The 20,195-nt window shown below is 39.1% G+C and overlaps 5 protein-coding genes across 5 annotated transcripts in view; 3 read left to right on the top strand and 2 right to left on the bottom strand.

Annotated features, from left to right (window-relative positions):
- Window positions 1-2,646, top strand: part of ndst1a (N-deacetylase/N-sulfotransferase (heparan glucosaminyl) 1a) — a 42,628-nt gene extending 39,982 nt beyond the window's left edge. The window contains exons 13-15 of the mRNA XM_034115832.1: window positions 55-164; window positions 496-598; window positions 730-2,646. Of these exons, the coding sequence (XP_033971723.1) occupies window positions 55-164; window positions 496-598; window positions 730-849 (333 nt within the window). The 3' untranslated portion in view covers window positions 850-2,646. The remainder of the gene's footprint in view (window positions 1-54; window positions 165-495; window positions 599-729) is intronic.
- An 818-nt stretch (window positions 2,647-3,464) lies between these two features.
- Window positions 3,465-7,613, top strand: cd74a (CD74 molecule, major histocompatibility complex, class II invariant chain a). The gene is made up of 9 exons (XM_034115860.1): window positions 3,465-3,701; window positions 4,808-4,977; window positions 5,497-5,582; window positions 5,743-5,796; window positions 5,902-5,985; window positions 6,086-6,164; window positions 6,758-6,958; window positions 7,057-7,116; window positions 7,230-7,613. The coding sequence occupies exons 1-9, from the start codon at window positions 3,613-3,615 to the stop codon at window positions 7,232-7,234; spliced, it is 828 nt and encodes a 275-aa protein (XP_033971751.1). The 5' UTR covers window positions 3,465-3,612; the 3' UTR covers window positions 7,235-7,613.
- A 1,344-nt stretch (window positions 7,614-8,957) lies between these two features.
- Window positions 8,958-14,603, top strand: LOC117470992 (kinesin-like protein KIN-4A). Its single transcript, XM_034115775.1, has 16 exons — window positions 8,958-8,978; window positions 9,235-9,285; window positions 9,410-9,541; window positions 9,616-9,690; window positions 9,777-9,859; window positions 10,188-10,298; window positions 10,470-10,598; window positions 11,091-11,227; window positions 11,830-12,041; window positions 12,326-12,391; window positions 12,483-12,594; window positions 12,674-12,798; window positions 12,953-13,072; window positions 13,259-13,426; window positions 14,235-14,385; window positions 14,515-14,603. The coding sequence occupies exons 1-16, from the start codon at window positions 8,958-8,960 to the stop codon at window positions 14,586-14,588; spliced, it is 1,767 nt and encodes a 588-aa protein (XP_033971666.1). The 3' UTR covers window positions 14,589-14,603.
- Window positions 14,604-14,653: 50 nt separating this feature from the next.
- slc35a4 (solute carrier family 35 member A4) lies at window positions 14,654-16,068 on the bottom strand. The gene has a single exon (XM_034115846.1). The coding sequence runs from the start codon at window positions 16,006-16,008 to the stop codon at window positions 15,031-15,033; it is 978 nt and encodes a 325-aa protein (XP_033971737.1). The 5' UTR covers window positions 16,009-16,068; the 3' UTR covers window positions 14,654-15,030.
- A 345-nt stretch (window positions 16,069-16,413) lies between these two features.
- Window positions 16,414-19,973, bottom strand: LOC117471073 (SLC35A4 upstream open reading frame protein). The gene is made up of 3 exons (XM_034115871.1): window positions 19,739-19,973; window positions 19,257-19,355; window positions 16,414-16,754 (listed from the first exon to the last, which is right to left on the bottom strand). Exons 1-3 carry the CDS (start codon window positions 19,751-19,753, stop codon window positions 16,557-16,559), a joined length of 312 nt encoding a protein of 103 aa, XP_033971762.1. The 5' UTR covers window positions 19,754-19,973; the 3' UTR covers window positions 16,414-16,556.
- Window positions 19,974-20,195: the final 222 nt, after the last annotated feature.

Genomic DNA, 20,195 nt, shown 5'->3' with positions numbered 1-20,195 from the left:
AAGACTGTCCTGCAACCCATCTGACATTTGGCACTGTTTGTGTTTCTCCCCCAGTTGTTAGTCTTGGATGGGCAGATGCTGAAGACTGAGCCCGCTTCAATCATGGATAAAATCCAGAAGTATCTGTCCCTGGTCAACGTCATCAACTACCACAAGATCCTAGCGTGAGTAGCTGCTTCACTTTAACAGCATGTTTAAAAATTAATTTATAATTACATTGATTAATAACTCTCTACTTCAACTGACATTAGTAGTATTCTGTCTGCTTTGCTTTAGTTTCAAAACTTCAGCGAATCAAATAAGGCCAATATGTAAAACTTAATTTTTTTTTCTGGCAGGAATAGTTTTGTTGTACAAACCACCATCTGTTGCAAGGATTTTCTTTCCATTTTTAAAACTTAGAAATGTTGTGTTTCATAACTGTAGATTTAAACTCTAAATGAAGTATTCTGTAGTTCACAACACATTCATTATATATATATCTCATATGTACAGGTTCGACCCTAAGAAAGGATTTTGGTGTCAGCTGCTGGAGGGAGGGAAGACCAAATGTTTAGGAAAGAGTAAAGGTCGCAGGTACCCTGACATGGACCCTGAGGTACGATCGTTTGCAAAAACCTATGCTCTAAGAAATACATTGTACTGTTAATGTAACCTTACATTTTCATAATTCTTGATCATAAATGTAAATATGTATCCTAATCATTGACCTCCTTTTGTCTCCCTCAGTCCCAGGGCTTCCTCAGGGAGTACTATAGGGATCACAACATTGAGCTGTCCAAGCTGCTCTACAGGATGGGTCAGCCGCTGCCCAGCTGGCTCAGAGAAGAGCTGGTCCACACCAGGTAGCAGCACCCCAGGGGGAGACCACAGCTCCACACTGAACTCCACCCTGCCAAAGGGACTCTGGTCAAGTGGCCTGCAATGTTGAAGATCCCCAAATAGTTTTGAAAGAGTCTGAAATATGTCAAAATGTAAGGATGGGATGCCCAACCAGAACTCAAATCTTAACTGTGATCTTCCCAAGTGGATGATGAGCAGGAAGAGAGCGTTGTCGCTTTGCGCAGCTGATGGCGCTCCTCTCTCCCCGGGCATCGAGAAGCTGTTGCTCCCCTGCAGGACACACCAGGAGCATGGACACCTGAAAGATGGCCACCGCCGTGTCCTGCAGAAGAAGGAAAGGCTCAGCGATGCACAGGAGGGACCTTCAGTGTTTGATAATCACATCCCTGCTCTACTCAAACCTCTTCTTCGCATGAAAATCAAAGAAAGGAGAAAAATATAGGTGGAAGAGATGAACACAAAATCACCCTTGTCTCCAGCTATGAGTTGTGGTGTGTTTGGATTAAAACAGGCAACATAACATTGACTTTAATAGTTGACAGCCTGACCGACAGAGAGACATTGATTCCAAATGCCTTTGACATAAGTAAGTGTTTGTTTGAGAGGAGAACGGGACATCTGGAGTCTTGAATCAGGCTGCATGTTGTAGCCTTACTCAATAGGCCTTGGTAGAATCTAGTTATTGCATTTACAAGTGCCAGGACAGATCAGAATATCACCACATGGACGATTGGGGCTTATTTTTCTTTGCAACGTTTTTTTTCTTTTCATTTCTCAGATTTTGTTTTAACATTTCTACAATGCTGACTGCAATGCATTATTATAGAATGTACCAAAACTAAATCTTAGCTCAGTTTTCTCATATAGGACAGATGTACTGAAGACTGGTTTGTTAAACTGTTCGGCCTTTTGTAGTCAGTTCCATGACCGTTAAATTGGCTCAAGCAGGAACAGTTTAGATGTTGAAAGCACAATATTTAAGGAACATCGATTCTAAACATACAGGTTACTGGAAAGCACATTTATAAAAAGGATCCTACTACAACATGTGAAGAAGATCTTAAGCTAGCTACTGTATGTTTAATAACACTCTGGTCAGATAGTGTACAGAACAAGGTTGTGCATTTCAAATCCTTTTTCAGCATTTGATACTTTTAATTTGTATTTTACATCAGAACTGTATATTTTGTTTCATTTCATTTATTAGATGAGTTTTTAAGATTGGGGGAAAGAAGCTGTCTCTGGGAAAAGTTGCCAGGCGAACCAACAGTATGCCCAGTGAGACCATACAGACGTTTGGTTGTCGATCGAGGTGTTACCACTGCAACTAGATGTCAAGCATAGATAACAAAAAGCTGCTCTTATTGCAATAGTTTTGTACAATGTTCTGATGTAATAATGCACATGGTGGTCCTTTATTTCCTGACTTTGTAATGTACATAGTATACGCAACCTTCAGTAGACCTAAATTATTGAATGTGTTTGGGTTTACACTCTCCATCAGCCCATTCCCATAGTGTGAAATGTCAGTGCTGTACTGAGGGGAGTTTGGATGACGTCATCATGCGGAGGTGTGTCGCTAAGATTGTTTCCTCTCATTCCTCTCACTGCCAACCATTGTACACAGGTACTGAGTCTCTCCATATAAAGTATTAAGTGATAACACATAACAGCAATGATGGTACTAATCTCCTGGACTGTATGATAAAGATTTGTAATTGTTGTCAATAATTTTTACAGTGTAACTAATATTGTCGGTGCTTTTTAATTTGCAAATAAAACACCACTGTATTTTTCAATATATGCTATATACTTTGCTCTCTTTTTTTTAGTTGAATTTCTGTCTGTTCATTCATATTTTCTCAATATAATTTAGTGAAGGATGACTTTAAATTCAACTCAAGCGGGATAATGGTTGTTGCTTTTGTGCAGAGATTTCTTGAAGATTGGTTTGTCTTTTGGTTTCACTTTACTGGGGGTTTTTATTTCTCTCTGAAAATACCACAAATCAAAGGCCTGTTCACTAACAAAATGCACTTTTGTTTTTTTCCTGATGTATAAATGAAGCCAAGATATATTAACATGGTTCATTTATGTTCAGTTCCTTGTTAAAAGACAGCATTCATGTACAAGAGAAGCAGTCTGGTGTTCTAGGAAGTGCATGACCATAAATAGAATGCTGCATTTCTTAAGGCAAATGATCAAACATAAAAGTAAAAATACTTGCATATACCTTATACGCAATTCCCATGGTTGCTACTGATAACCCTTCATTTAAGTTTTAATAAATGTAATTGTCCTCTTGTTGTTGGTAATTGAGGTAGTATTATTAATACTTCTATATTGATGTTTGCTCTTTCTTACTATCCATAAATAATAAGCAAATGGCATCAAATGTTATTGATATAGGTAAACTACGTGTTAATATTAAGCGTTTATTAACTCAACAGACTGTGTGAGCTTTTACTCAGAACATAATCATACAGTAAAACCAGTTAGGTGAAATTCCTGGCACAAATGAAACGAAACATCTCCACTATTCTGCCACTAACAACAAGTGATGGGGCTTTAATGGACCAATCACAAGCCTTTCCCTCACAGAACAACCGAGCCATCCCACAGCGCTTTTAACGGGGACTTCCCGCTTCCGTGCACCTTTCCGAAGAACCTGTCCTTCCTCATTTCTAAGATCATTTATCTACAGCACGGGTCCCACTTTCTTTAGTGTGTTGCTTTGAAGGACAAGAAAGAGACCAACTTCCAAGACAGATGGCCGACCATACAGAAGAGTCCCCCCTGGCCACAGGGAGTCTGGCTGGCAGTGAAGAAGTCCTCGTTATCCCCGAAGTTCCCTCAAGGTGAGAGAAACCTGTCTCATAAACGTTACACTCTTTATAACAGTTTGCAAAGTAGTACCACCAAATCCTAATGTGTGCTAATAAAGTTGTCTTTTATGCAGTATAACACAATTCTAATTATAAGGGCGAGTCTCTACAGATTCATTAAAAAATTGTGAATTGAATTCAAATGTCGTCTTTTTCTTAGCCAGCAGATATCCTCATGAAATAAGTGTATTAAAGTGATTTATTTCCAACATTTTAAATGCTTACTTATAATATAATTATATATATTCATTATACATGTAAACCATATTTAGTCAATTGCAATCGGACATCGGTCACTTTACAGAAGGCGTCTACCTAGCAACAGATGATGCTGCTATTAGTTCATAATTAACCACAGCAGATAAACATTGGACAATGTTGGAGATTTTAACTAAGAAACGAATGATTTATGAATGTAATTATTGTCTCTGAAAAATATTTGAACTCTGTCCTATTCTCTTAACATACAGTAACCTCCTATAGATATTGTTTACATACTACCTTGAGTTTCTAGGTCATAGTTTTACTTTTTTTTCTAGCATAACTTATTATAAAATAGGCATATGCTTTGTTGAGACCCTTTTATGAGACACTGAACACTTTTTTTCACATCTAGGCTCTAACTTTTAGTTGGATTTGTACTTCCCTATAACTCCAGTAAAAAGGTCTGCCTGGTAACAAGTGATGCATTGGCATACTATGAGCAGCAGACAAAAAGGCTGACTGTATGTGTCAGAGGACTTATATTTTATACTTAATTATTACTATTAAAAGAGATTATGTTTGATATTTTCCTTTCTTTAGAATATGTATAATAAAAAGAATGTTGTTTGACATGGGGCTTTTTTTGTGTGACGTAAAGTCCAAAAAGCACTTTCGGGCAACCCCTTCAAGTAACTTAAATACCTTCCAAATCAGAATACCTTTATTCGTCCCACAGAGGGGACATTTGCATTTGTTACGAAACCTTTGTTTAAAAACCATGTCACTTTTAGTTAATCTGAATGTGGCTGTTTGGCATATTATCCCCTCACCCCGTCTGCCTTATCCTCACATTTATTTTCATGTATTTCTCTCAGGAGCTCCAACAAACGTGCCTTGAAGGTGGCCGGCCTGACGACCCTGGCCTGTCTGCTGCTGGCCAGCCAGGTCTTCACTGCTTACATGGTGTTCGACCAGAAGCAGGAGATCCACTCTCTGAAGAAAAACTCTGAGAGATTAGACAAACAGCTGTCCCGCCCAGTCAAGGGTAAAAGCAAGCATCAAAATCCTAATGATCAGATAGAGGGGGACAAGTAGAAATGTGTCAGTAATGAATCATAGCCTCAGTCAGACATGAGGAAGCTATAGAATGAGGGACAGGGAAGTGAAAGCTGACTTGAAGGAACTTGATCTAAAAGGTAGAAAGAGAAATGAAAGTGTCCTCATGATTCAGTTGTTTACTATTCTAATGTTGATCTTTTAATGTCAAGCAGCGTGAAATGTTAGTGATAATAACATGTATTTTCCAGCATTCAACATTAAAATTACGTGTTGCCTTCAGTTTTATCATTTCAACCACTTTCTATTCATATCTAGTTGTTTATATATTTTTAATTCTATGGAGCCTTTTTGGTTTTCATTGGATTTGTAATTTTAGAATTTCTGATCAGCTATTTGTTTGTTTATTTTCAACAAAATCAGTAATAACGAACAATGCTTCTCCTACTGAATTTTATCATGTGGCCTTTATTTTTGAGTTTGTTCTTTTGTTTGTTCACACCTCTAGCCCCAATAAAGATGCACATGCCAATGAGCAGCTTTCCTCTGCTGACGGACTTCACTTCAGAAGTGGAAACCAAGACACCCCTGACTGTAGGTTTACTTCTACCTCCTATCAAATACAACATGAACTGAATAGACCATGTTAGGTTTAAATTGACACATCACTTCACCTAATTTTGTATAATGAATGAAGAATATTTCAACATTATTTCAAGCAAAAGTATTTAAATACTCTGTTCCCTCCCATCAGAAACTTCAGGACACTATTTCCAGCATGGAGACTCAGCTGAAGGATCTCATGCAGGTTTGTTGCACTGTGTTTCCTGTTTGTCGACACATTGTTAATGCTGTGTTCTGAAGCTGTAAAAAAAGCTATCCTCTAAACGTACGCTCTAAACTATTTGAGCAGCACCCCCAGCTGCCGCAGTTCAACGAGACTTTCCTGGCCAACCTGCAGAGCATGAAGCAGCATGTGAACGAGAGCGAGTGGAAGGTAGAGCTTCACACACATTTAAATGGAGAAGACTACAAATACGATATTATTGAATAAAATCATCATGTTTTATTGTTTTTTTACATTTTGCTCTCTGCAGAGCTTTGAGTCCTGGATGCGTTACTGGCTGATCTTCCAGATGGCCCAGAAGGAGCCTGCCCCCCCATCCGCTAAGCCAGGTTACTCGCCTTTACTTCCCTTCACATTGTAGTGTTTAGCGAAGGCTCTGATCCACACAGGTGTAACAGTAGATGCTGTTTTTCCTTTATTTCCAGTAAAGGATGGATGTAACACAATACTGTGGCAATATCAATAAAAAAGCCATTTGCTGAGCAGTGAAGCTTCTGAGTTTACAAGAACTGTTTTATTTTTCTATTTTGGTGCAAAAAGGTTACGATTACATACCCAATATTACTTTTGCTATTGTAATTTTTAAGGAGCAGTTATAGGAGAGATTTTTGTATTGTGCAAAGAGTAAATCCACCTTTTTTTTATATCACAAGTCCTACATTTCTCATTATGGAACTTGAAGCAAAGTCTTAGATTTTCCTTAAATGTATAGTTGGACAATTACTTAATTACTTTTTGGCTGGGAATTACACAAAAATATCAACACCCCATTCAGATACAAGTGAAATCATTCTTCCTATCTAACTCTTGGCCAAAAGCACAGAAACGTACTTCCCAAAATGTAGCACTACTTTGCTGCAGTCACCAGTAATTCAACTTGAACTGGTCCTTAATGTCTTCCTGTTCTCTTTTCACCCCTCAGTCACTGTCATCAAGACCAAGTGTCAGATCAAGGCAGAACTTGGAGAAGCCAAGATCGGTTTCTACAAGCCCCAGTGTGACGAGCGCGGGAACTACCTGTCCATGCAGTGCTGGCACGGCACCGGCTACTGCTGGTGTGTGGACTCAGAGGGCACGACCGTCGAGGGCACCCAGATGCGCGGCCGCCCCGATTGTCAGACAGGTAGGAGACGTAGATTGAAGGACTTTTGATTCATCTCTGCATTTGTAGACTCTGTGAATTTACATGTCTCACCTTTTTCCTTGTTATTTTATCCTCAGGGATTCCTCGTCGTATGGGCTTTGCACCTATGCTGATGCAGAAGACCCTCATCCCTGATGGTGAGTGCATCTGTCAGGATGTTTTTTAGTGGATTTATAGTTTAGGTGTTTATTCACAAACGTGTTTTTCTTGTGACATATCATACATGTTGTCTTTTTTTCTTTATTTCCAGATTAGGGAAGCGAATGAAGCAAAGTGTGGTGGGTTTCTTTTCATCAAGCTTTGCAGGCAGGAGAAATCTGAGAATTTAAGCTGGATCCAGACCAGCATTAAGTAATTGTTTTGATTGCTGATCAGTTAGTGCACTCCCATGTTATCTGTTGATTTGAACCATTTTGCTGACCACTTATTATGAAGTCATTAGATCCCTGTTACACTGTGTTGCTTTTTTTAATTACAGAGTGTTCTGATTTTAACCAAGCTATTCATATCATATACAGTATATTAAAGTATATGTGTAAAACGTGTTTGTCTTTAAATAATGCTTTAAGGGTTGTTTTCTCCAAATTATGTATTCTTCAAACTTACTTCTAATAATAAAGAGACAGAGATGGTCCAGGTTTGTCGTGTTAGTCATGTTAGTTTGTTTTGCGGTTTACACAGCGTTGTAACATTACATGCAAAAATGTAAAAGCCAGACTCTTTCCATATACAATGTCCTTTGTTGTTCTGATAATCCACATACCACCAGTTTTTATTAAAACGATTAATTTGCTAGAAAGTAGTAAATCCAGTAAAGTGTACTGTGCAGTCTGTGGATTATTCAGAGAAATGGGTACACTGTTTCTGGAAAGAGATATCGCTGTTAAATGTTTTCTATGTTTGTATGTGCCGTCAGCACCTTAAATGACTTCCAGCTATTTAAAGGAAATAATATCTGCATGGATATATATATATATATGAGAGGTGAGTAAGAGAATATGGTGGGGTTTTTTGTAATTTGGGTGAGCTGACCATGTAGGGTTGTTATGAGTAAGTGACTCTTCTATGTGTTTGTGTTAAGAATGCTCAATAAAGTTTTCCTAATACAACTTTTGCATTGTTCATACAATATTCATCCCTCATCATGTTATAATATTAAACAGTTGTGTAAGCTTTAGAATAATGAATGATACCGAATACATTTTAAAATGATTAGATGCAATGCTCCTGAATTTTCCACCATCGGTTTCTGGTATGAAGTTTCATGTTTCAGCTTTCACCTGGTTTTAGACATTTTGTTTTCACAAACCCAAACATGTACTAGTTATAAAAGGCATAGTTTATGTTCAGTTTAAACAAATACTTTATTATTGGCTATTAGACTAAAATGTATAAATGACTTACAGGCCAATAATAAGTAGAGCTTTCGGGGGTCAAGATTGTATTGTTTTACTACACTCTAGAGGAGCTCAACCAAAATCAGTTTGTTGAAAACTTAAAGCAAGAAAAAATGATTTTTAAATGTTTTAACTGCATTGTTGCCACCCGGGAACCTGGGAAACAATGATTTGCAAGAATAATTTATCTATAAAGCAATATGAATCAAAACATAAACGACCTCTACTAAAAAAGCTCATTAATTAAAGCTAATAACCACCTTGTAAAGGCTGGCGTATTATAAGGTGGCACTTCAATATTTTGTGGTGAATTTCTGTCCATCTGGGTAACTTCACCCTGAACACCCAGACCAGTGAAAGTGGATTCTGACTCATCAATATTTCAGTACAGTGTAACAAAAACCCAAGGGACCTGTTGGCTGTTGGACACAACGACACGGGATGGCAACTGTGAACATGAATACAGCTGTAAGTATCTGCTTTTGACAACAACGTTAGGGTGATTTAATAAAAAAAAGGGGGGGGGGGATCAAGAATGGCTTGGTTCGAAACATATTTGACCATTTTACATGTTTCTCCAGATGTGTGAGGCAGCTGACACAGTGAGAGTGGGAGTTATACTCACTGCAGTCCCAGGTAAAGCTACGATAAATGTAATATTTATATTAGTTCTGCTGTTTGGGATTTGTGTTTGAATGTTATTTTTCTTTTTTTGGGGTAAAGACTCTATGGTTATTTGTGAGGAAGGACATGGTTTGGAATACAAATTGCGGACAGATGAGGTAAAACATTTGAATCAGCTTCAACAACAATTTGCTTTTTAAAACCTCTTACTGTTGTTTTATGTTTTCCAATCAGGAAGTTAAGTCCTTCTCCTTCGACCACGTTGTGACTGTGGACAACATACAGGTGATCTGATTCACACCAATGTCATTGAAATAATGCAGCTTTACTCCAATCAGCCGCTTTACAGCTTGTCCTCACCACATTTCTGGGATGTGTGGAAACTAAAAGTCTGAATATAAATCTTCAGAGTTTCCACCCTGAGCTCCTGCAGCCTCTCACTGAGTCCATATCTGGTGGTTATAATGGAGCGCTGCTGATATGTGGAGGAGCTTCATTGGAGAATATGACCCCTCTGATTGACCACAGCATTATCAAACAGGTAGAGCAAAAAACAAAACTGCACCTAATATTGGCCGATTTTATGTTTTCTCACTCCTCCTAACTCTGTCTTAGGTCTTGACAGATCTGTTTAGTCGTGTGTTGTCACAAGTGAAAGAGGAGCTGTTCATCTCTGTGTCGTTCCTTCAGGTTTGTCCTTCTATTTAACAGCATCACCATAAATCATATTGGATGCAATATAGTGAAAGATAACATCTGATGTCTGTCTCTGTCAGTTTTATCCAGACGGCAGTGCTGTGGATCTTCTGAGCCCCAACAGAGAGACTCTAAAACGTGTGGCACACCCCGTCCTTGGAAGGTGATTCTAGATGACTACTGATCAAGATAAACACAGAACACATAGTACACTTCACGCTTTTGGTATTGCTTCCATTTTTCACAAGTTTTAATTAAAGATCTAAATCCAAAAAATACTCAATCTTTTCAAAACCTGTCTTAGTGATCACTTCGTCTTTTCCAAAATAATCTATCCACCATACATGTAAATTATATATTTATTTTGTTATTGCACAAGTGTGAGTGAAATAAGTATCTTACGCTCATTTTGTAATTGTGTTTGTTGTTTATTTTCCATGTTCTTACACTTGTACATTTAACCTTTGAACATATTTGTCTTTTGTCCTCAGTCTCATAGGAGGTTTATGTGAGGTGTGTGTGTGTTCAGCAGAAGAAGCCTACACTCTGTATGAAACATGCAGGGACACACTGAAGGCCAATCCAGGCTCCATTTCCAGCAGGTAAAGCACAGGTTAAATACGTCTCAATCCATTAGTTAAATTGCTTTGAATGGATTATTCACAAAGGTGGATCCCAATAGAGATAAATGTCCCATCAGTGATTGGATGGTCATGGAGCAGTTGTGGTTCATGGTATTGTCTCTACATGTTTGTGTTGCGTTCTTCCTTCAGATGTAGTTCCCTGTTCTCTGTAGCTGTTGAGTGGAAACTCCATCCAGAAGAGGTGGAGTCAGACGTTTGCCGCAGCAGACTGCAGCTGTTCAGCCTGGCAGGAGGTGCGAGCAGGACGGACCTCCGAGGGTCAGTCATACACTCACATACAGTACAGTGAGCCATCAATGACATGGACCAGAGACACTTTAAATGATACTCAGCTTTGTCTAAATGTTTTTGAGATGTCCATAGTTGGTGATCATGGTCAATTCAAGAGCTCGAAGAAAGTGGCAAAGCAAGTCATAATGAAGGACAACAAAAGAAAAAGCTGATTACATTATATACGATATATTGATTCATAATCTCTGAATTCTATTCAGCTGCTCTTGTTTCAGCATCCTGGTATTGTGCATGCTAGATCTTTGCCACACTGTCTTGGTTTACAGGGATGTATTAATAGAACAAATCCAATGTTAATGCATGACAAGTCAAAATATCTGCTGTGACAAAGCAATATTAATCAAGTCAAATCAACAATGTCATTTGTTTTCTATGTAAACAGAGTTACAGTATGTTCAATGTCATACAAGACTTCTGCCATGAAAGTCCTCCTTTCTTGCATTAAAACAATATTTCCAGAGTCAGCCCACTGGTGAAGGTGGTGGAGGAAACCCAAAGTGAAGCCACAACTAGTGACAAGATCCTCCCCTCCCTCCTAAATGATGCGCTAACAGGAAACAGCAGGACGGTGCTCGTCTACTGTCTCCACCCTCAGGGTAAGTGCTGCTCTGGGACCAACCCACCCATAATCAGAGGAGGAATCAGTACATTTACTCAAGTACTGTACCTCAGGACAATTCTGAGACACTTTTACACTACTTACTTTTTCATTTGATGCTACTTTTTACTTTTACTCCACTACATTATCAGAAGGATATATTGTCGAACAACTCGATCTTTTATGACTATACTAGTTACTTTTCAGATTACATTTTAAATGCCTATAATGTGTTTATAAACTACAATGCATACAATAAATTGGATTACCCAACAGTATTTAAAGCTAAAACAAATAGGTCTTGCAGCCAGTTGCAATGTAAGAATGCCTATTGCATACTACTGGATAAGATTGTAATATAAATTATATTCTAATATTATAAAATATATTGATGTAACAACTAAATAATTAGTACTATACTTTTATACTTTAAATAAAATGTCCTGATTATTATGAACTTAATTAAGATTTTGAATACAGAAATTGTTTTTTTTGTTTTTTTCAGTTGTGCTTTTAGTACTTTAACTGAAGTATCACATCACTTCTTCCACCAATGCAATTCTCCGAGCATAAAAATAACGCTCTCTCTTTACCCATCAGGTGTTTTAGACGATGAAACCCCCTCCGCTTTAGCTTTGGCCCAGACAGTAAGAAGTTTGGTAACTAAGGCCTCTGTTAACCGCTGGTTTCCAAGGGCAACAGAGCAAATGATCAGAGACAGCATCGTGGATCAGAGAGCCGTCATGATGTCACAGGGGGGAAATGACGTTCACAACACCATCAGGCTAGCTGAGCTGACCCAAAACCTGCAGGTAATACACAAGAGAAGCTTATAATAAAATGGGGCTTCTCACCTAGTTCATGGCTGAAATAATAATATTTAAATATAAAATAAAGCTGTGTGTGGTATACACATTTTTTTATATTTCTTATACGTCTTTTATTTTATTTTAATTGTTGTTATGTAGTATATTTGAGTAAAATGCACATCATTTTACATACATATTCCTTTATTATTTCTTTATCCTTATATAAATATATTTATTCTAGATTGGGGACAACATTAACACAAACACATTTTGATGCTCACTGACAGATTGTGAAAGATCAGTCCTGGGAGAAGAGAAGGGAAGAGTCAAAGAAAATAAAAGACAAAACACAGGTTCCTATTGTTTACATATCCCCACAAGTTTAACATATATGTATTAAGCAGATGATGTGTTCATAACTCAAGTTTTGCATTCATTTGACAGAGTTGTCGAACCCCGAGTATCCATTTGCACAGCAGAGATAGTAGAGAGAGTACGAACAACATGAAACATTTACAAATCCAACTGAAACAAGAAATGGAAAAACATATCAGAGGTAACTTGCTGATTTATTAAAACAGTTCGTATATAAGATCATCGTTCATGTTTTTTATGTGTGTTTCTTAAATCCACAGAGGGTAAAGGGAATGTGGAGAAAGTGCAGGAGAGAGTAGCAAGAATCCAGCAGCTGAGGGAGGCTCTGAGAGAGGAGACGCTGAAGAACGGGGCCTCGACTGAGAAATCTGACCTCTGTCAACAAGTAATGCATTCCATCCATTAAACATGATATTTTTCGCCTGCACTTCTGATTAGATACATTGTTTACAAGGTTTTGTGAATACAGCCTTAAACATATTAACACGATTTATGTGCGAGATTTGGCAGCACACACTAATTTATTTTTCCAATTTGAGTCTGAGTTGGAGTACAGCAAAGCACAGGAACGGAGGACACAACTTAAAGAGGACCACGGGAGATTAATTCAGGAGGAGGTGGAGAAGATGGAGAGAGACTTGGCTCAGGAACAGCTACCGGTGAGATAATGAGATTCACTGCTGCTTAATATTATTCAGAGAGTGATCTATCTTGGCTGAGGATGCTGAGTCAGTTTAAATTAATGCAAGGCTGGATTTATTGTGGGCAGGGTAAAACCACAGCATTTGCAACTTAATGCTGTTATTCCCCTGCATTTTTTATGGTTTCATCCATTCCTCCGGTAGACAGAAGGCCCCCGGAGAGAGCTACTGGTGCTGAGCGGAGAGAGGAGGGTCCTGGTGCTGCAGATGGAGGCCCTGCGCGACGAGGCCCAGCAGGCTGAGACCGACCTGCAGAATCTATATCAGAAACACCAAACAGAGCTGCACTGTCTCAGAGAAGAGAGCCTGCAGGTGGGGGTCTGTTGTTTCAGTGAGAGGACACTGAGTCAACCAATGTCACAGTTTCATTTCATGAGTTATTACTAGTTTAACCAGTGTTTTAGATTATATAGGGGATTCTCAAACAAAGGCCTGATGTGTATTATACCGCTTATGGTATGAGCGGTATTAAGTACGTTGAGATCTTAAGAATTATGTAGTTTGTACACATTTTTGTTAAGTAGCTCACAAATTGTTTAAAGGTCACCTATTATGCAAAATGCACTTTTTGATGTCTTTTATACATAAATATGTGTCCCCTGTGTGTCAGGAGACTCACAATGTGTCAGAAAATAAAACCCTCTCTCTTTTCCTCCTTACCGACATCTCTAAAAACGGAGCTGATCCAGATTTGCTGCGGTCATGACGACATTACTCACTTAATAGAAACAATGCGCTACCTGTTGTGGAAGTAATATGGTCTGTGTTTACATTAGCAAGCATCGCTAACACTCAGAGCTAACGCTGTACTGGAGAGAGTATGTGTAAAAAAAGTCCTATAATATATGCCTAAAAATAGTATAATAGGAGACCTTTAAGTCAGTGAAAAACACAGAAAAGACTATTAATCAAGTAATCTTGCCTGTAAACTTTTATGGTAGTGTTTCACTTTTTGGTTAACTCCTATGTTCCCTACGGATAAGAAAAAGTCGATGTATAGGATTTAGGTGTCCAGGTGGTTTTTACTTAAAATAATATTCCTCTATTATTAAAGATTTATATAAAACATATCCAATATAGTAGCATACGTTCTTGTGTTAACTTTCTGACTGCTCTGCAGGTTTTCAGAGTGTTTCGTCAGGTGTGTGAGGAGCAGAGGAGGATGTCTGAGCACAGGTACCGGAGCGTGCTGCTGGAGGCGGTGCAGGACGCCGTCTACCTGTCGGCCCAGAACCAGCAGCTGCAGGCGGACAACAGACAGCTCCGTAAAGGTCAGTGTGTGTAGGACTACCTGCTGTTACATTATAGATAGAATTACCCCAACATCACTCTCATAAAATGTGTCAGAATGCCAAGACATTGTTTCCCACCACCATTCAAAATATATATTTATTTTACAGCACTCGGAGAGTTAAAGGATACTCTAGCTGTGCGAGGTGATCCTACTGCTGAACTGTCATCACAACTACAATAAATATATGAATTAAAAGTCTGAATCTGTGTGCTTAATATGAAATTGGAAACAAAACATCATTTGTTGAAACAATGTTATTTATTAACACACTTTATAACACCATGACATTATCTTTGACAGTGTTCTGGCCAGAGAACGAAATACAAATAGACATAGCAGCACTCTTCAGAAATGTTGAACTGAAGATATTATACCCCAAACTTGCATTATTATTTCAATGGACTTACATCAGTATGACATGATACATTTTAAAATATGATGCAAACTGTGGAATAAGAGCTCAGCTGAAATAAATGTTCACTTATTTGGTTTATGGTTATGTGTTGGATTCTGGATTTCAGAAGGCAGATAGATATAAGGCAGAAAACAAATCCCATCTGAAAAACTAGCAGGTACAGGTAGACTGTCATGAGTTCAATGAGCCTTGTGGTTCAGTTATTTACTATCTGTAGTAAAGGTAAGCTGCCAGTCCAATCATAGAAACAGGTAGGAGGAAGAAAGGCGTGAGCTGCAGCCCTAACATGGCCCAAGACAGCAGAGCATTCACCATTATGGAGCAGGAAATGACGAACAGTCTGGTGATCCCGCTGCCGTGCTTCAGCACCACAGACATGAGGAGTCCGTTGGCTGCCTGCCCCACTATAATAACCCAAACCACCCCAGAGTATCCCTCCAGAAAGCTCTTCTCCCCTGTTATAAAGGAGAAGGAGGAGAGCCCATTGATGGCCACACCAAACACATAGAGGTAGATATTCTGCAGGCTGAGGGGCAGCTTCTGGCTCTTCAGGACCCTCTCTGTGTAAACTGCTGCCAGCCCTGAAACACAGCAGTACACCAGCACAAGGAAAAGCCCCCAAGCTGTGATATGAATCCTGGGACCTTCCTCCGCTTCAACCCTCCCGGGGTCTCCTAGATCCAGACTGCTGTAGCTGTGGCACACCCCTGCGCACATGAGAAGCCCCAGAGCTAACCACTGAGAAGGACGGAGCCTCTTGCCCAGGCAGAAGGAGTACAGCAGGGCGGTGGAGGCAATTTTCAGGTTAGAAAGGACCTGGTATGAGCTTGGGTCCATGTAGGCCTGCATGAGAACCACTAGGTTGTTGTTGAGGGCGTAGAGGAGGGCAGGGACTGCGTAGGGGGCCACACGGAGGAGAGGTGGAGGAGCTTGTAAGGCGGATGTACCCTCAGTTAGAACAAGAGAGGCCAGAGAAACCAGGAGTTTGGATAATTCAATCATGAAAACACATGATGATGGGTTGAAAGGGACTTGACCATCCACCTTGGTGAGGGTGATGAGTGGGGCATGAGAGCCATAGATAAGGACCATCAGCCCAAAGAGGACCCCCCACAGAACCCTTTTCACCCACTGTCTCCTGATCCTTGCTGGGGATCTGGTCCCAATATTCTGGACCGCAATCATCCTTTATGACTCAAAACAAACTCGTAACTTTAACAAATCTGAATACTAGCTATAGTGCAAAAAAATAAATAGCTATAATTCTCAACCATTTCAATATCTATTACAAAATACGTAGAAGCTCTTTGTTTTGTAATACTTTGTGTATATATTTGAACCTGAACAATAAGGGTGTAACAGACACTTGGAGGAATTACTGCATGTTTTGCACATGACCAATTTAAATTCTAACATGCCTAGATAACTGCTCCAGGCAGCAGACATTTTTTATAATCTGATGGACCAAGCACTCTTGAAATACAGTCCTCCATTTTGTGCTAACATCAAACATATACAAGCTGAAACTAAATGGCAGTAATTAACTGAACCTGAAACAAAATGCTAATAAAAACTGAAGTCTTTTGCTTTGAGTCCCCAATGCAATTCCAGTTATGTCATTATATTCATAGTCAAGTTTACTTGAAGGCTGATCCGTCACAAGGCTCTGTCAAGGCAGCAGCTGCATCTCTTTTTCTTGTTATTTCACTGACCAAACTAACAGTCAGCCCAAATTATTTTGGTCCTTTCTTCAAGCTGTTTATATAGTCTTTCACCGTCCGTTCAATGTTGGGCACTGGATAGTTCTGTGCCGCGTATATACCAGTGGCTGTACCCACTAGTAGTCCCAGGAAGGCAGAGGAACGTAGCTTGGCCACCGCATAGCCGGCCAGAAAGCCCTTCAGAAATGGTGATCCCAACACTGAGCCTCCCTACAAGTGGAAGAAAATATTAGCATCAGAAATGCCATACAGAATGTTTAACACATTGATGAGTAGGCTACAAGTAGGGGAATTAATTAAGCACAATAAAAAGATATATGGTCAAAGATAGCTATACAAAAGAATCACAAGGGGATATTTAAGGAAGTCATAAGATAAAACGAATCAAATAAACTCAATGCTTTTTAACTGCATTAACACAAAAGGTGAATGAGGGGCTAACAACCAGCTCACAAAAAGGCAAACTTGTATTTATTAACCATGGGAATTAAATTCACCATCGACTAAATATTTAAAATGGTGTGGTCGCATTTAAGATAAGATGGACCTTTGTTGATCCCGTAGGGAAATTCAGGTGTTATAGCAGCAACAGAATAAAAGAGAAACACACGCAGTACACATAGGAATATACACAGAGATATGAAGATAATAATAAAATAAGAGAATTAACAAAAATAGTTAAACTCTGATCAGGTGAATTTACATATACAGATATGTGAGCAAGGCTAAATATACATTGAACTGTTCAGGTGTTACCGTTTAACTGGTGACGTTCTATAAAATACATATACACATTTCGATCGCTTCTTCTGTCGTTTACATTAATCTTTTGGTATATTTGGCTGGATAGGAACACTTTGATGCATATTCAGTACCAGTGTGTGAGGTTGTGGTTGCGATGCCGATATCCGGACAGCGAGGACTACAAAAAGACACATGAGGTGACTGGGGATGTGTGTGTTCAAAACATTGCACGCTTGAATAAATCATTTAAACCAGTTATTTTTGCCAGACTTATTACTGAATATCGTTCTTAATGTGATACCAAGTCCATCTGAGACCCGTGTACACCTTCAGACAGCCTCCAAGTGAAGCACACGTTGTTTACTCACAGTTTGAAAGCAGCGTGGAGAAGTCTTCAGCTGTGGAGCTGTGATGCACCCAGTTTAACTTGTGATACGACTTCTGTTCTGTGGCTATCAACCAGCAATCATGTTTAATATTAAAGACTACACACATGTATCCCTTATCAAAACGGTATTCTGCTTGGTTAACTTTCGTTATGCATCGATACAGCGACACAAACCGAATGACGAGGATACTCGCATACGTTGAGAACTACAAACCCATATATTCATAATTTTTACTCTGCTGTGAACATGTTTTCGTTTCTATCTTAACGTTTATCTTTGTGTTATTTTGTCTTATATGTTGTATCTATTTCTGTGTAACTTGGTAATATTAATATGAATTCCTTGTTATTGTTGTCTTTCCATCTGTCGGTGATGATTATACTACATAACGAAACACATGGCCTGATTAGCATATTTTATATTTATATTATATAACTTAATGTGTGCACTGGAATACATTTATATGTAAAATTACCACTTATCACAACATAATGTGGGCTCGCAGGCTGATAAACTAGGATATCTGATCTCGGTGGGTCTTAATGAGACTTGATACAGACCTCAGTCAGTATACTATTTAAAAGCAAATGCCTACTATAATATGTATATTATATGGCTTAAGTGTACATAAATTCGCTCGCATTATAAATGATGGTTGGCTTGCATTTTTCTGAATCTTTTAACAATGTTAATGTGTAAAAATTCAGCTGTGATGAACTAATATGTCGTAATGATTCGTGGCTCACTCACAACGCGCAGGACTAGAGTGATATTTGCTGTTGGGACTCGGGTTTGAGTCCAGCATGAACTTTTTAGTTATTTTCATGTCGATGGACACTGAATTATATGTTTGAATAGAGGATTCATAATATTGTTTGCGGAGACCAAAATTAATGACCAAGCAGCATTTTACAGTCTAAATATCCCTGCACATGCAGCAATGACATTTCTGCTGCTATCTTTGCAAAACGAGTAAACAGTCACATCTTATCTGGATAAGTGCTGCAAAGTGCAGAATACCGTTTTGATAAGGGATACATGTGTGTAGTCTTTAATATTAAACATGATTGCTGGTTGATAGCCACAGAACAGAAGTCGTATCACAAGTTAAACTGGGCGGATCACAGCTCCACAGCTGAAGACTTCTCCACGCTGCTTTCAAACTGTGAGTAAACAACGTGTGCTTCACTTGGAGGCTGTCTGAAGGTGTACACGAGTCTCAGATGGACTTGGTATCACATTAAGAACGATATTCAGTAATAAGTCTGGCAAAAATAACTGGTTTAAATGATTTATTCAAGCGTGCAATGTTTTGAACACACACATCCCCAGTCACCTCATGTGTCTTTTTGTAGTCCTCGCTGTACGCGTCCGGATATCGGCATCGCAACCACAACCTCACACACTGGTACTGAATGTGCATCAAAGTGTTCCTATCCAGCCAAATATACCAAAAGAAGCGATCGAAATGTGTATATGTATTTTATAGAACGTCACGAGTTCCCCCGCGTCACCAGTTAAACGGTAACACAGGTACCAGTGTGGGTGGAAGTCGTTCAGTGCAGGTTATTTATCTCACCTGAGGGATTCCTAGTGTCACTTCGTTCTCCACTCGCCTCTGGATTTCCTCCAACTGACTTTTGAGCTTCGTCAGATCTTTCAACTGTTTCAGGGGATCCTAAAATAAAAGTAATGCATCACAATTGTATAAGAAAACAGTGTAACAAAACTTAATGTAACTGAGGATAACTAACGTTGGTGTAAAACTTAGCTTATAGTTATGGTTGCTGGCATATAAACCATGCAAACTTCTGTAACAAAACTGTTCCTTTTGTCGAAGTGTGATGGTTAGCTACCGTTAATGGCTACCGAACTTATAACCGGCTCAAGGATAGATTAAGTTAATTTACAAGCGACCATCATCCTTGAAATGTAATTTCACACCGCCAATTGCTGCTGAAAATAACATGTTTCTCGCCCTCCTCTTGCAGATGCAGTCACCTAAAGAAACACTTATAATAATAATAATACATTTGAAGCAAGAACACAGAACTCACTCACCTTGTCACCCGCCATTTTTGCTCATTGGGGTGATCAGTGATCGACTCATAGGCCTCGGACACTTTCGGTTCGATTAGTTTGGTCTGGGTTAAAGTGTTTGTAGGTTTGTGCCATTTTTGTATTGGCAATTTGGGCTTTTAGGACATAGGACGGCGCCGCTGGTAGTTAGAAACCTATGATTGAAGCAGTTGATGGAGACATATAACCCGAAAACACTACCGCCTACGACTCTGAGGAAAACGGCTGAGCTTTCATCCAATCACAAAGGCGGATGGAAGTAACGAGCCAATCACAGCATAGAAGGGCGGGACTTGAGGCAAAACCGGTAGGGGGGGGGAATAACGCCAATTGGACCATCATGGGACGCACAAGTTACTTTCACGTGTTAAAAACGTCTTCCGTGATTGGCCCGCAGCTGTTTATTATGGCATTTGATTGGTTGAGGACCATAGCAACA

Source organism: Trematomus bernacchii, unplaced genomic scaffold, assembly GCF_902827165.1.
Source record: "Trematomus bernacchii unplaced genomic scaffold, fTreBer1.1, whole genome shotgun sequence".
Lineage (NCBI taxonomy): Eukaryota > Metazoa > Chordata > Actinopteri > Perciformes > Nototheniidae > Trematomus > Trematomus bernacchii.
This window is presented reverse-complemented; position numbering and strand designations above follow the sequence as displayed.